Here is a 15643-nt window from a genome sequence, read left to right as displayed (position 1 = left end):
AAACCCACATTAAGCTCGTCTCATAAAATAGGCAGCTGTTTCTATTTGCGATTGGTCGCCCACGGCAACCGAACGCGTAGCGATCTTCGGCCGCACACCTCCGCGCGTTTCTTCGAAGCCGCGCACGGAGAACCGGCCCCCCCCGTCGGCCGAGCGCGCAACGACGCCGCTGTGACGCAAGCACTGCCCTCAGCTGTCCTCCTCTCATCCACGACCAACGCCAGCGCCGCCAGCGCCGCCGTTCGACCAGGTGGCTCAGCCAGTCGGCTCGATTCCGAAAGTCGGTTCCCAGTTTGAAGTTTGAACGGGACGACCGGTGTAACGTGCGCGGCGGTTTCGACGATGGAGACTCGCGACCGCATGTGAGGAACCCGTGATCGGACGAGACTGAGCGCACCTGCGAAGCATGGTCTGAGGACGACGGTCAGTGGCCCTTCGCGACGATGAAGCACCGTCCGGCCTGGGCGTCGGCAGTCCTGCTATGCTGGCTCATGCACGGCTTTTCTCTCGGCGGCGGCCGTCCCGTCGAGATCAGAGACAGGCTGGTGTTCGACTTATCGGGCAGCCCGCATCAAGTGAATCGCGACATCATCGTCGAAGACTCCGGTGAACTGGTCATCCAGCCCGGCGTCGAACTGCGCTTCGCACCAGGTGTGGGCATCGTCGTCAATGGAGTACTCAAAGCGCAGGTATGCCAATTTTCCTTCTTCGGCCGCTGGAGGCTCCGTCTCGCTTGGCGAACGACCGAGATAGGATAGGAGCTTATCAGTGTGGCACGCACGTGAAGCGAACCCCGCCGAGGGACCTCTGTGCTCTCGTGGACGCGCGTTCCGTCGGCCTGAACTTTCTCACTTGTTTCTGCGGTTGTTTCGGTTTTCTGTGTCTTCAACTATTTGCCCTGCGTTGCGGCGTCACTCTCTTTCCTGCGGGAATGAACGCCTTGTGAGCGTTCCTTCTCGAGAGGGAAGTTTTGGCTGCGGTGTCCGAGATGTTGTATAACCTTGGCGAGATTAACCGGTCGCAGAGTATCTTTGAAACGCGTTTTTTTTTTTTTTTGTACGTTCGTTTGTTTGTTGCGCGCGCAATCTGTTGCTCATTGAAGCCGACCTGTGGTTACGTGCGCGCTCTACTGCAAGCATTGGCAGAACGCGTATTTGTTAGAGGACGCAGGGTCGTTGAGTAAGGATTAGACGATATACTGCCCCCGCATGCGTAACTATTCGAACAGCTCAATTTCACATGCGGGGCGCAAGCATCTGTAATCAAAGATTACATACCTTACTATTGTATACTGCCATTTCATTTCCTTAAATTACTTACGGTGGTGGCAACGAAGCGTTGATCTCGCAACACGCGCACATGCTCTCATCGCTGTGCTGCGTGTGCAACCAGATTGGGAACTTTTCGACTTGGCTGTCTGTTTCCGTGCTGCTCTCCTGTGTCGACGACCGTTCGGTATGCGTTGGTTGCGTAGAGCGATTGGGGTTTTAAATGCGTGACGTCAAAGTAAACAAGGGGCCATCGCAGAAGCAGATCAGTGTCACGTGCGTACGTGACTAGTCTGCCTGGGCTACGAAAATTCTCCCCCTCGAATGGATGTGCGTTGTGGAGATAGACTGCAGAGCGTTATCTAGCGGTCTGTTACCCCGTGCTTTTCAGAAGGGTGCGGAAGGAGTTCGCGCTTGCGCTAAGTGCGCGCTCCGTGTAGAGAGCAAGACGTGTGCGCGAAACGATGCTGTTGAGATCGCGCGCATACCCAGCAGGCTGCACCAGTAGGTGCTACGGGCCCTCGAGTCGCCCAGGTGCCGGCCGTCGTCCTGGAACGCATAGGCGACGCTCAGTGGGCGATGATGCGCTGGGATGAGCGCTCGTACAGCAAGATCGAGAATAGCGATCGGACGGGGCGTTCCTCATCTAGCTGCCGCCCTGGCCGTGGAGGCAGGGGCGGCGCGCCGCGCTGTCGCTGGCTGCGAGCGCCGCAAACTGGTTTGGGAAGCAGCGAGCTTCCTCGGAGCCCGTTGCCCTCCATAGGCTGCGCCCCAGCCGCTCGCCACCACCGCTGCTCGATCGCTGTCGGGGCCCCAGGGCCCGGTGGAAACACGTTCGTGCCGTGACCCCTTGACGTCGCCGATGCCCGAAACTGCACGAACAACAGCCCCTGTCAAGGGCCGTACATGCTCCTCGGTTGGCGTGACGGCGACTCGCGGCTGCGCTCGCTTTGTTGCATTCTCGCTCGTCGCTCGACTTGGAACAGCCTCGAGGCGTCAGGTGCAGGCTGACCAGACGCCATGGCCGTTTGCTGGAGCCCTTGGACGACACTCTAGGGCGAGGCATCTCAATTTAATGCACTCCTAGAAGTTGTCTCGTGGATATCGCTAAGCTATCTTTGTGAGACCCGTATGGCTATTGAGTGAGAGTGAGAGAGGCGGTTCCCTCTGCGATGGGTACCTAGAGAGCTGAAGATGTGCGTCAAAGTATGCTAAAATGGCTTTAATAAATGCAGCGTAATGAAAGTTAGTGCTGTAGAACGTTTCTTCATGGTGGAAAAATCAACGGCTACTCTGCTGTTACGACTCCTTGAAACGGTGCAAAAATTGAGCGGTACACCCTGTGCAGGGTGTATCATTCAATTTGAGCACCGTTTTAAGGAGTGAAAGAGCGAAAATATACCCTTTCATTTCGTGTTATCGTAGTCGCTCTTAGAGCTCCTTTGCCACGGATACATATACTTTTCGTAGCGTTCTTCTCCTTCCTTTTCTTTTTTTTTTCGTACTTTCGAGCTGCTTACGTAACCTACACAGTAACCGTTATAAAAACCACAAGCGATATCTTAGGTGCGATGCCGCGCAAATGTGGTTTAGGCACTTAGGACAGACTCGTGATCCATACTGGCCTCATACATATTGGACCGCGCAACCACCACTCAAGCCAAGCACAGAAAATTGAGTCTTTACCGGCGAAGCATTAATTTTCTTGGCTATAAACTGAGCTATTAGACTGGCACGTGAACGCCAGCCTAAGTATACAACCATTTTTATGGAGAAAAAAATAAGCATATATGTACACAAAGCCGTATTTCGTAAAGGTTAAATTTCCCCCTGTTATGTTCAACATAACGGACCCGCAGAGTGGTCGATACCAGTGAGAGCCGGGGTGTGGGTACGCGTGAACCTATGACAAAAACGCAGAAAGAACGTAAAATGAAGACAATTGTTGCAAAATACGACCCAGGAGTGGTATACCGTTACGATTCCTTTTAACTATTCTTTATCATCTGTCGTTCTTGCCGACTATAACGACTGAACGGCGGTTGGTTGGAGAGAGAGCCAGGAAGGGCGAGCAGAATGGAAAAATGAACACAGTTCAGTACGGCCACCAGGCTTATGCGTATAGTAAGTGTTGGAGACACCATGGGTGCACGAGTTGTCTCACGAAGCTTCCGTTGACAAAACAGAACCGTTGACTTCTCCCTATGTACTTTTCATACGTGTATATACTGCGGAGGAGATGTCACATTGTTGTGCAAACTGTCGTGAAAGCCGGCATAGCAGGGACATCTGGACGGCGGTGTGCAACTGCCACGCCGACCGTGTCACGGCAGGCATAGCTCCTGTTACTCCAGCTCGTTCGCACCCGCTGTGTGGTTGCTGTGCGCATGCGCGATATTTGCCAGCATGGATACATTCCGCAACAACTCTTACGTCTTAACTGATGTGTATTGTCGAAGTTTCGCAGGGTAACATATGGGAGCCAAGTTTGTCAGAACTCGCGCTAATTATTGGCTTCTGAGTAGGCTGTGTTTGTTGTCCTTTTTTTTTGTACCAGCAATTTCGCGATGACAGTCTTCTCAACTCTGAGAAAAGTGCATTTGGGATGTTATGTCATATATATTACGGCTGAATTGTCGAGTGAAACAAACGCACTTCCTATGTCTGCGTCATGGGAGGAGAGCATTCGTGTTTATATTCACTCGGTAAAATATTTGCGCCGTTATCGGTAAACTTCCTTCAACTATAGGACAGCTTACTGTACATTGAAGAGCAGACGTCGGTCTGTCTACGTCAAACATTGTTGAAAGAAAGCAGAGGCAATGGCGCACGGTACTATTCACAGCGTACGATAAAAGCATGCAGTGTGCACAGTCGAGGCACTCAGTGATGATAAGCGCCTCCCATTTCCTCTCTCTCTGTGTCGCTTTCTGTGCAGACTTGGCCTGTATTGTAAAGAGTCGCAAGTGCACAGATAAGTGCTGAGTGCGCGTCGTATACATGTAAATGTTGGACTTTGGTCAGTTTGTAATGTGTTGCGTTGAACCAGGCCCGTAGCCAGGAATTTTTTTCGGGGGGGGGGGGGGGGGCACTTGCTGAAAACCTTGTCTATTTGAGAAAAACGCCTATTTTCATGATTTATTTTCGATAAAACACCACGTGCCCCCCCCCCGGCTGCGTTGAGCATGTCTCCCAAAGTCCAAGTGTAACGACCGCTATAGGGCTCTTTACACGAAAGGTGCGTGCGAAAATTAAGCGGGAAACGCTTAATTCTCGCCCGCCAGTTTTCTTTCCTCAACATTCATTTGCGAAGCTGTTCTCGCGATCGCCACCAAACAGCTGAACGAGGCTACGCTTTCTTCTCCAGGCCGGTGCAGGCGTCGGAAGCATGTTGAGCAACGCGGGCGCGTGTGTACTGCCGAGAGGGAACCACTCGGCAAGGCGCGCCGGGCAAATTTAAAAGCGCCCCAACCAGAATGCGAATGTTGTATCGTCTGAGTGGGTGTAATGGCGGCACGCCTTGGTTGTGGCGAATACGAGACCCTCGCGAACACCTTTTCCTCTCAACTGCTCTGCCTTTGTACACCTTGGCGCTCACCTTTACCAAACGTTGGTCGAGTGTCTTTCAAACGAGAAACACGTGTCATGGTCTCTATATATCTCGTCGATTTGCGCATTTGGGCTTGCAGTGTCATCTCCCCGGACATTTGTATTTGTAGTTGCGTTACCCCGAAGGTATCGTCGGCGGACTGTCTCTCGTTGAGGCCCCCAGCAAGTCTCAAATCCTATATACGTCCGACCTCAAGGTCTGTTAAAAATGGATGGCATTTATCAACTGTAATTCTATATACGTATAGTATGCAGGAACCACAAACAACACTCGAACCCACCCTTGAAAGCGAGGTGTTGGTTTAGCTTTTCTATTTAGTGCTTTGCCTCTTCGAACAGTATACCGTACGTTACGAAACCATGCCGCAACTTTATTTTTTGACGTGTCTTCCGGAGAAGATGGAACCTGCATCACATTACGTTACAGGGCCACTGCTGTCTGAGACGGCAGTACCTTCGCCTACATACGAAACCCGGACGCGGCGGAGTACAGAATTACGCGCTCCTCAATGCGTAAAGGTGCCTTGAACGCCGTAATCGAGTCGCTTCTGATTTCGCCACCGTCTAGCGCAGCAGCGCTGCTGCGGCACGCGGCCTAAATGCGGCCGCGTGGCGTTCGCGCGCATTGGATGCTCCTGAACGTGCGCGTGTACCCGGCCCGGACACGATCGGCCATGTGCGTCCGTGTGTGGGTCACCCGCCGGCGCGGTTCTCTTTTGGCGTCTTCGACCGTTCTCGTCCAATGCCGCACTCAGTCACGACGGAGGCGTTGCGAACGTTTCCACAAAAGCCCCGTGACCGAATCGCGGTCGGACTGCTCGCGGCCGCTATAGCTGCCCGTCTGCTGGCCCACAGGCCTTCCACTGCGCGTATACCTGCCGCTTCTGTAGTATAAAGGCCAGCATGTCAGAAACTCGACCGAAACACCCGGATTGCGTCGAAGGTCAGGAACTCGACTCACGACGAGGCATTCATTCTCCATATGGTTGGTTGAGTTTTTTTTTTTTTTTCTTTGCAAGTCTTTCATGCACGTTCGCCTCCACGCGCGTTGTGTTGTATTCGGTCTTTCGGGTTCACGCATTGTGTCGTATAGCTTTTGTTATCTTATTTTACGTTGTAGCGTTGGGTAACGTGCTTCAGGTTGCTCTGTTTCTCATTTTGAGGGGGACAAACGGCAACAACGAGCAATGATAGAACGGCATCACATGTACTATGTAGTACGAAACTCGGAAGAGAAATGGTCGGTTATTTAACCCTGGATAAGCGATGAAATTCCTCGATTCCTCCATTCGAAACATGCCTGTTTGTCGTTTGCAACGTTGTTTGCACGAACCTCGGTTTTACAGCTCTACTCATTTTCAGCAATTGTAGCTTGCAAAAACCCGTTTGGCCTAAGTTCACGCACAGTATAGTGACCGCGGTGTTCTTCCGGGAGATCAACGATTGCTGGTATCGCTTGTGCTTTCTTCAGGATGGGCTCATTCTATACGTTTCACGGTTGCTCATAGTGACCCGTTTGCGAGACCATCCGGTCGAGCGCAGCCTTACACCAGAACGACCACGCTCCTTGCCCCTCGGGAAAAACCCGGATTGCTCGCTCGCTTTTCCTCTCGGTCGGTGAAGTTATATACCTGCAGCTCACTAAGGTACACGAAAAATGCTCGGTGGGTACGGAATTTCACTCTGTAACTACAAGCACGCGCCTGTTCCAAAGGACGTTCCTTATGCCTGTTGCCGCTTTCGCTGTCTGTCGCGGAAGCATTCGGTTCTTACACGTCGATTCGAATTGACGTGCGCATCACAGGGCGTAAAATAGTGGCATAGAAGCGCAGGCAGGCTGTCATCCACCTTGGGGTTAGGAGAGCTGGTGCGGGCGGCGAACTGATCTGCTTTTTTTCTCTTTTAAAACAGAATTTTTCGATCTGCGTTCGGTCTTCTTCCATTGGCGTGAAATGGTGGTCGAAATTTCCGGAGCCCTCCATTACGGCGTCCCTCATAATCATATCGTGGTGTATGACGCGGTTAGTGACTGCGCCATTTCGTTTTCAATATTACGATACGTGACAAGGCGAATTTTGGTCCAAACACCTGGACTGCATTTTGGCTGCTTCAGTTCACGCACTCTTGGCTCTGAACGCATTTCTCGCGGGTCAGACCATGCACTGCGTCTTTACTGTCGTCGTTTGCGTGCGACCATGTATACACGCAGCGCCGCGCCTGCTTTCATGGTTAAGACACGAAGACGTGTTGCGGAAGCCCCGATGTTCACCTGCCGAGATTTTGTTTCTTCTTGCACCCTTGGAGGAAGCCATCCGCGCCCAGTGATCATTCTTCGTCTACTCGGTTCTCTCACATCGCAGTCCGCTTCCGGCAGGCGTGTGATGAGCGTAAGCATGCGTAAGCGTGAAGACCTTATCTGGCGCGCCGTGGAAGCGTCACCCGTGTGGTTACCACTTTAGTCACAGCCAATGCTATACATATGCGCAATACACAAACCATGACGGTTACGCATGATATAGTACATGCATGATATAGTACACGAGGTCCTCTCATATCGAGAGGACCTCGTGTTTATTTTTATTAGTTGCGTCAGTATAGCGTTATATTGTGTTGCATACCTGAAACAACGAGAAATAAGTTGTCTCCATAGGCAAGTCTTGCCTTATGTACACGTATTTTGCGATTTCTTGTTTTCTGAAGTTGATTCTGGATATTATTGTTGCCATGGTCCATAGGTCGACATGTCGGTGCGAATGATTCCAGCTCAAAAGTGTTGTGTGTGTGTGTGTGTGTGTGTGTGTGTGTGTGTGTGTGTGTGTGTGTGTGTGTGTGTGTGTGTGTGTGTGTGTGTGTGTGTGTGTGTGTGTGTGTGTGTGTGAGAGAGAGAGTGTGTGTGCGTGTTAATTACGTCGTTCTTTTCATACGTCATTTTTTTTTCAACCACAATATTTGGCAGCCTCGCTTCCCTTATAGGTAAGTGTCGAAATGAAAGCCTTTGAAAGCTAGTAATAATAGTCGCTGAGGCTGCATGCAAAAACCACGATATTATTATAAAGCACGCCGCAGGGGGACTTCGGACATTATAATTTTGACCACCTGGGCTACCTTAACCTGCTCTCAAATCCAAGTACACGGGTGTTCTTGCATTTCGCCGCCATAGAAATGCGGCCGCCGTGGCCGGGAAGCGAAAGCTAGTCGCTTAAATTTGCATAGTGTGTGGTTCAAACTATATATGTGCAGCGCCTTCTCACGGCGCCGTTGGAGACGCCGAGACGGCGGGAAGCAAGGAGGAGCGTTTCCGGCGCACTTGTAATATGAAGCCACGATCACACGCTGTGCTGTAGGCGTCGATGGCGCGGAGTGAACGAAGTGGCCAAGTGAACGAGACGCCCAGATATATCCAGAATGACCTCTCCATTCCCAGCATTCAAGCTATGCAGTTTACCACAACAGCTCGCCAGTCCGGGGGAGTGTGTCCGCATGAGGTCCTCCCCTGCCTATAGCGCAGCTTATCGTCTCACCGTAATCGTGTTGAAAACGCCGTGCTTCAAATGCAGCCAGTTTCGCATTGGTTGCGTACGTTTTGATGACGATCAAGACGTGTGGCGGGGTACGCCCACTGCGAGGGACCGGCCAACAATTGGGATGTGTGAGGACAGTAAATGTCATATGTATACGTCCTTCAGTGAGGTGGCTTCATGCAAAACTTGCGTTTCTGCGGGTGTTGACGCCCACGGTATATCGCGGTGCAGTTGTCGCCATTCGGACGTGCGGACCTCATGCGACCGTCATGAATTAAGCGCTCCAACTTAGCATGCGTCCGCGCGAATAAAAAACAGCCGCGCGTACGCGTACTTGGCGTGTCTTATGACATTTACGCGTCCAGCGTGCGCTCTTATACAAATGGCAACTTCTGTTGTGTCTGTAGCCGCTGCAATCCGCTGATATGCGTCAGCGAGCGAGTTACCGCGCCTCCATTCGTCATGTCCTTGCGTGTCCCGCTGAGTTTATCCTGTCCGTAGTGCCACGCACAATGGAGCACTGACTCAGCAGGTGGGACCACTCGCTGCCGTTTTCTTCCTCCCACGCGCGTCCATTCATTTGCGTGCTTCCTCCATGCGACCACTCATCCGGCAGCTCGGTTGTTGTTGTTCGATCGGGCCCCTTCGACGACAGTGTGGGACTGTTTAGCCGTGCGCATGTGCTCCCGATCTCGTTTTCTCCCTCGAAACGAGCCCTGAATTTCCCAAGTAAAACGAGATGAGTAAGGAAGAAGAAAAAAAAAATGACGGGCTGCCGCTGTCCTACTTGTAACGCGCCCTACAGAACTTCACGCAGCTCGCAAAGCTCAGAAACTATACTCATTTATGGAGAGTGTGTGTGCATGCGTCGCTGCCTGTCGCGCCGCGTGGCGTGCCTCGGCAATGTATGTAAGAACACGCCCATTCGCAATCGCCCTTCTAGACTTGTGCATGTGGTATGTCTTGAAAGTCGGATGCGTCCACCGGATCCGCGTTTCCACTGCTTTTGCCGGCACGTGACCATTCTTTCTTGGTGCACGTATAGGCAGGTGGGTGAAGCTCTGTGATCTAACGAACGTACGAGGGACCGATGAAGAAGAAGCAACCTGGAGTAGATTTATTTACCCACGAGTAAAGAGTTCCGTGCTGTTTTTCTTCTGGTTTTTCTTTGAAATATGTATTTCCGTCACGGAAATACGTCAGTGAGGTCTTGGTGGACCCCGGCACAAAACACTTTCGACTTAAAAAATATGTTTTCCCGCAAAACCTATTATTTGTTTTCGCCAGCAAATGAGTGGCACGCGAAGGACCAACCGCGAAAAAGAAGCAACCTGGAGTAGATTTATTTACCCACGACTAAAAAGTTCCGTGCTGTTAAGTGTGTACACTGACGCACAAAAACTACTTGTGAGCAGTGACAATAGGCGTCATAAGTGTGCTATACTTTTTCTGCTTTTGTCTCATGGCAACCTTCTGCGGCAACTTACCGTTGCATTCGCGGAACCTCTCAACACCGGCCCCGGATCTGGAAAAAAAGATAGTGTAACTGGAGCCTGCGCTAAAACATTCCTAATCGTAATCGTATTCTCATCTCTATGCTCATCACACGTAATACGTACTGATATTATTACAATCTGCTGAGAAGAAAAAGAACATGGCTTTCGCCTTCGAGTCGTCTTAGGTAAATACATAAGGGGTCGTGTGAGTTTTTGTCTTAGGCGCAGCCGATACGCCTGAGCGTTTTCGGGTAGAAACAACGACGCATTTTTTCTAGCTGATGCCAAAGTTGAGGTCAAAACGGAATGACCCGTTCGTTATGTACCTTTGTACCCTACGGCATGTACACCCGACAGCAGAAATTAGGCAGCGCTGGAACTGCATTTCAAGCTTAATTAAAAACTTTCTGGGCTATGTGTAGGCGTGCCAACCTAAGAGTTAAGACATACATCATGTAAGCTGTGCACTGTACACAGGGCACCACTCGGAAACCTTTGGCCAATCCCTCGCCGCGTGAGCGTGCCAGGAGCGCACGAAGAAAGAGAAGAACGCTTGCTGGCTGATCGTTCACTCAACCGACTCTTGGAATGACGCACTAAAGATAATATTGGAAACATTCATCCCCTCCTCGGCCAGTCCCCTGCATTGGGTGTGAGCCATGCTTGGAGGAAAACAACAACAACAACAACCCTTGGCCGATCCCCCTGAGTGGGAAGGTGCCACTCATCCCCGGAGCATCATCATCATCACTCAACCGGTACCCCTGCAAGTCCAGCATAGAAGCACGTCTACAACTGTAGGACCCGTGCAGATGCGAAGGAGGCGTTCCTTCGAGACCACGCCTTCCCAACCTTGGCCTCGACTACTGGTCCCGCTGGCGGGAGCTAGACAAGTGCGCGTGGTATATCGTGTGTGCCGGTTGGGCGGGCGCTACACCGACGCCGTCTGCGTTCGCCTTACGGACAGCCGGTTCCCCGTTTTCGACCCCGAGGCGGTGGCGGCTACCTTCAACTTCCGGGGGCAGCAATCGAATCGAGGCGATCGTCAAGCTAACCTAGATCAGCGCTTCATGTTCGGCCAGCTACGCTGCGAAACGAAGGGCAACGCGTGCGCCTTCGAGCGCACCACCAAGGAAGTACCGACGACGCTGCTTGGACGTGGCGGCTGCTTCGGAGCAACGGCCGGTGCCGGCAGGACATTCACTGTGCAGGTCTTGGAGGAACGCCCCGAAGTGGTCTCCCGTACCATCAGGGAACGACGAGCAGGCCTACAGTCTTCGGTCCGTGGGCCAGATTCGCGCTGTCGTAGTTGTCTACATCTAGGTGGCCCGCGGAGCCTGCTATGCTGCGGCGGCTCATCGGTCTCCGTGAGTGACGATCCGGCTCAGGGCATTGCCATTCCCCAAGCACACCAGCCGCGACGTGAAGGAGGCAGGCGTTCTGCTGGATGTCCTGAAAGGCAACAAGGAACCAGACAACGCGCACTGACACCAGCGCAGAGTCCTGCGGTCCCATGCCATCTTCCAGGTTTATTGCACAGGCAGCGCGCACCGACACCAGCGCAGAGTCCCGCGGTCCCATGCCATCTTCCAGGTTTATATGGCACGGGCAGGGCGCACCGGCACCGGCGCAGAGTCCCGCGGTCCCATGCCATCTTCCAGGTTTATGGCACGGGCAGCGCGCACCGACACCAGCGCAGAGTCCCGGAGTCCCATGCCATCTTCCAGGTTTATGGCACGGGCAGCGCACACCAACACCAGCGCAGAGTCCCGCGGTCCCACGCAATCTTCCAGGTTTGTGGCACGGGCAGGGCGCACCGACACCAGCGAAGAGTCCCGCGGTCCCATGCCATCTTCCAGGTTTATTGTACGGGCAGGCGCACCGACACCAGCGCAGAGTCACGCGGCCCATGCCATCTTCCAGTTTATGGCACGGGCAGCGCGCACCGACACCAGCGAAGAGTCCCGCGGTCCATGCCATCTTCCAGGTTTATGGTACGGGCAGGGCGCAACGACACCAGCGCAGAGTCCCCGCGGTCCCACGCAATCTTACGCGCCATCTTCCAGGTTTATGGCACGGGCAGCGCGCACCGACACCAGCGAAGAGTCCCGCGGTCCCATGCCATCTTCCAGGTTTATGGCACGGGCAGCGCGCACCGACACCAGCGCAGAGTCCCGGAGTCCCATGCCATCTTCCAGGTTTATTGCACGGGCAGGGCGCACCGACACCAGCGCAGAGTCCCGCGGTCCCACGCAATCTTCCAGGTTTATGGCACGGGCAGGGCGCACCGACACCAGCGAAGAGTCCCGCGGTCCCATGCCATCTTCCAGGTTTATGGCACGGGCAGCGCGCACCGACACCAGCGCAGAGTCCCGCGGTCCCATGCCATCTTCCAGGTTTATGGCACGGGCAGCGCGCACCGACACCAGCGAAGAGTCCCGCGGTCCCATGCCATCTTCCAGGTTTATGGTACGGGCAGGCGCACCGACACCAGCGCAGAGTCCCGGGTCCCATGCCATCTTCCAGGTTTATTGCACAGGCAGCGCGCACCGACACCAGCGAAGAGTCCCGCGGGTCCCACGCAATCTTCCAGGTTTATGGCACGGGCAGGGCGCACCGACACCAGCGAAGAGTCCCGCGGTCCCATGCCATCTTCCAGGTTTATGGTACGGGCAGGGCGCACCGACACCAGCGCAGAGTCCCGCGGTCCCATGCCATCTTCCAGGTTTATGGCACGGGCAGCGCGCACCGACACCAGCGAAGAGTCCCGCGGTCCCATGCCATCTTCCAGGTTTATGGTACGGGCAGGGCGCACCGACACCAGCGCAGAGTCCCGCGGTCCCACGCAATCTTCCAGGTTTATGGCACGGGCAGGGCGCACCGACACCAGCGAAGAGTCCCGCGGTCCCATGCCATCTTCCAGGTTTATGGCACGGGCAGCGCGCACCGACACCAGTGAAGAGTCCCGCGGTCCCATGCCATCTTCCAGGTTTATGGTACGGGCAGGGCGCACCGACACCAGCGCAGAGTCCCGCGGTCCCACGCAATCTTCCAGGTTTATGGCACGGGCACACCGAGACCGCAACGGGCAAGCTAAACGATATGCCTTCGAGAGTATGAGTCTGGCGACCTGGTTGATTCGCAGCGCGCATTTGCGCTTTACGTAAATATTAAGGACCACACCTATGCGCACTATGCGCACAACGCACTATTCGATTAAACCTCAACTGATCACGCAATGGATGGTGTTTGCTATCTCATAGTTACCGCTGAGGTACATTTTGGTAGCGGCTGTCACAAAGCTACAGCGCTATTATAAGGCAAAAGCTCGGGGGAAGATGGAAGCTTGAAGGGATGAAAAATTCGTCAGCATCGCTGGAGCCGATGTTTCGGTAAGCGGGCTTGTCTTCTTCAAGGCTGCAACTTGCTGCAACTCGCTGCACTTCGAGGCTGCAACTCGTCAGGGCAGCCTTGAAGAAAAGTCCGCTTGTCGAAACGTCGGCTCCAGCGACACCCTGTGTTGAATTTTTCAAGCGCTAGAATGAGGATTTTTTTAGTTTTCCGGGCGTAAACGCCCAAAAACAGACCTCCATGCAGACTCCAGCGTCGCCAATATTAAGTTGCCCGCCTCCTATTTTTTGCTCATCTTAAATTCCCTCGTGAAATCTTTCATGAATTTCAATGTGCTTGTCTTACCTATACCACGGCCGTGCCTATACTCAGCAGCCATCCGAAGACGGGTTGCATGGCCTGTCTTTTTAACATGAATACCTACCAACTAGCTCAGCTCTCTGTTGTAAGCCATCCGAAGCTTGGCAACAATTAGAAAGCAGAGAAGGAAGGCTGCAGGCCGGTGGCGTGCGCTTATATATACACCGGATAATGATGGTATACACGACTTCCATTCTCCGTATGGCTGGTAGTGTGTCGGGAGGGCATGCTCCACATTTTTCTTGAGAATGCTCACGAATAATAGTCTCCCGATGGCGAAATGCTGTTATAACGAGCCCGCGGACATTACATTTTAGCGCCATTTTAAGCCATGAATTAGCTGCACACGGCTGGACTTGATTGGATACGTTCAGCGTTCTTACACAGTTGGCAAGATTTGCGATCTAGTCCACCAAAGGTTAGGCGACACGGATTCCGCGCCGAGTTTGCGTGGATAGCATCTAAGGCATGGCACATCTAATCTCCTCGTTTTGGCAGAAGGCCTTTATACAACAGTAGGCTTACAGGCTTGGAAAACAAATCCTTATTCAGGCGTCACAACAGCTCAATCTCCTGTAGGAATATATGTAGAGTTTTTGCAGATAGATTTCACATACAGGTTTTGCACAGGGACCAGTAAACGCTGACTTGTAATTTTGCGGTGTTAAGTACCTGTAGGCTGTAGCTATCAATTTCTATTTTACAGCGAAGCTATACATGGCTATAGGCGAAACCAAAATTCGTCCGTCCTTTGTAGGCAATGACTCCTAGCGCGCATGTGCCGCAGAAATTGGGAAAGCCCCACTACTCACCACTGGTCCACTAAAATTAAAGAAGTCGTCCGCGGGAAAAAAATGCATGTGTCACACACATTGGGCAAATCCCACTACTCACCGCTAGTCCACTATAAAAAGGAAGAAGGGAACACATGCGCGGCAAACGCCAACTAAGTTTTCTGGACAGACGTACGTAATAATTGAGAAAGACTATAATGGACTGTCGGTATTAATCCAGTGATCACGTCCTGGAGGTTGCAGGTCCTGGACGTTGTCGTCATGTCCATGAAAACAACGAACATATACGTGTATAGTTCGCAACGGCGCTCACAACGATAGCTACTTTTTATGTCGTGAGCGGCGGCACCTGCTCGATGTGTCAGCGCAGAGCGTGTTCCTTATGGACTGCAACGCGCGGCTGCAGTGGCATTAAACATGCAAAGCTGTGTGGATTAATTCACCGCGGTGCTCGCTCGAGAAGGTTCATTCATGCATTACATAGCATCTAATGGCCCTGCGTGTAGGAAGCAAAATTGATTATTACATCACCCAGCATGTTAACATACAGACGTCCTTTCACGTTCAAGTCCTCAACGAGGAAGCGCGGGATCATCCAAGATTGCAACGGTTCGCTCACGTGAACACGCACGTGCGACGCGCGACGTGGCAGGCACGTCGATTAAACGTCTATTACACGTCTCTCCAGTGTGTCATTCTCGTCTGCGAAGCGGCACTATTGTGAAAGGGAACGTGCGTCATTTGGTATATAGTGTGAGTAACCGACAGGGCCCCTCACGCAGCCTAAACGGTCTGTGTATACGTATACGCAAACTCGAGCTGTGCGCATCGTCGACTGGCCTCGCAATGGTCCCCGCAGTGAGCGCCGCGGCGAAAGTGGGACGCGCGCGGGGGAAACGGGCGGGTCAACTCGATCGCCCCGCAAATGATGCCAGTGTTTCACCTCGCAGGTCCGTTCGCTGCGGTTTTGTTATTGCGCGGAGCCCGTCCGTTCCGCGCATTGTCCCGCGCGTCAGCGACCACGCTTGGCGATGCTGTGTCGGCGACCTTTATCGTCTTTCGGAGAGTGCGGAGATCTACGCGTATATAGGAAGAGTGACGTTGCGCGCTACACTTTTACGCAGCGGCGACGCTATGCGTTGGCGCTGGGCCCATCTCGTGGGACACGGTTGTGCAATCATCTGCTTGCAGTCGTGTACCGCGTGTTGCACAAGACTGCAGTGGTGACAATACTAAGACAGGCT

At 53.0% G+C, this 15643-nt stretch overlaps 1 protein-coding gene across 1 annotated transcript in view; it reads left to right on the top strand.

Annotated features, from left to right (window-relative positions):
• The first annotated feature begins 262 nt into the window (after window positions 1-262).
• The window catches only part of LOC119377025 (protein bark beetle), a 91212-nt gene continuing 75831 nt past the window's right edge, over window positions 263-15643 (top strand). The window contains exon 1 of the mRNA XM_037646660.2: window positions 263-689. Coding sequence (XP_037502588.1) covers window positions 444-689 — 246 coding nt within the window. The 5' untranslated portion in view covers window positions 263-443. The remainder of the gene's footprint in view (window positions 690-15643) is intronic.

The sequence above is a fragment of the Rhipicephalus sanguineus genome, chromosome 1, assembly GCF_013339695.2.
Source record: "Rhipicephalus sanguineus isolate Rsan-2018 chromosome 1, BIME_Rsan_1.4, whole genome shotgun sequence".
Classification (NCBI taxonomy): domain Eukaryota; kingdom Metazoa; phylum Arthropoda; class Arachnida; order Ixodida; family Ixodidae; genus Rhipicephalus; species Rhipicephalus sanguineus.
Note: the sequence above shows the minus strand (reverse complement) of the source record. Positions and strands in the feature narration are given on the sequence as shown.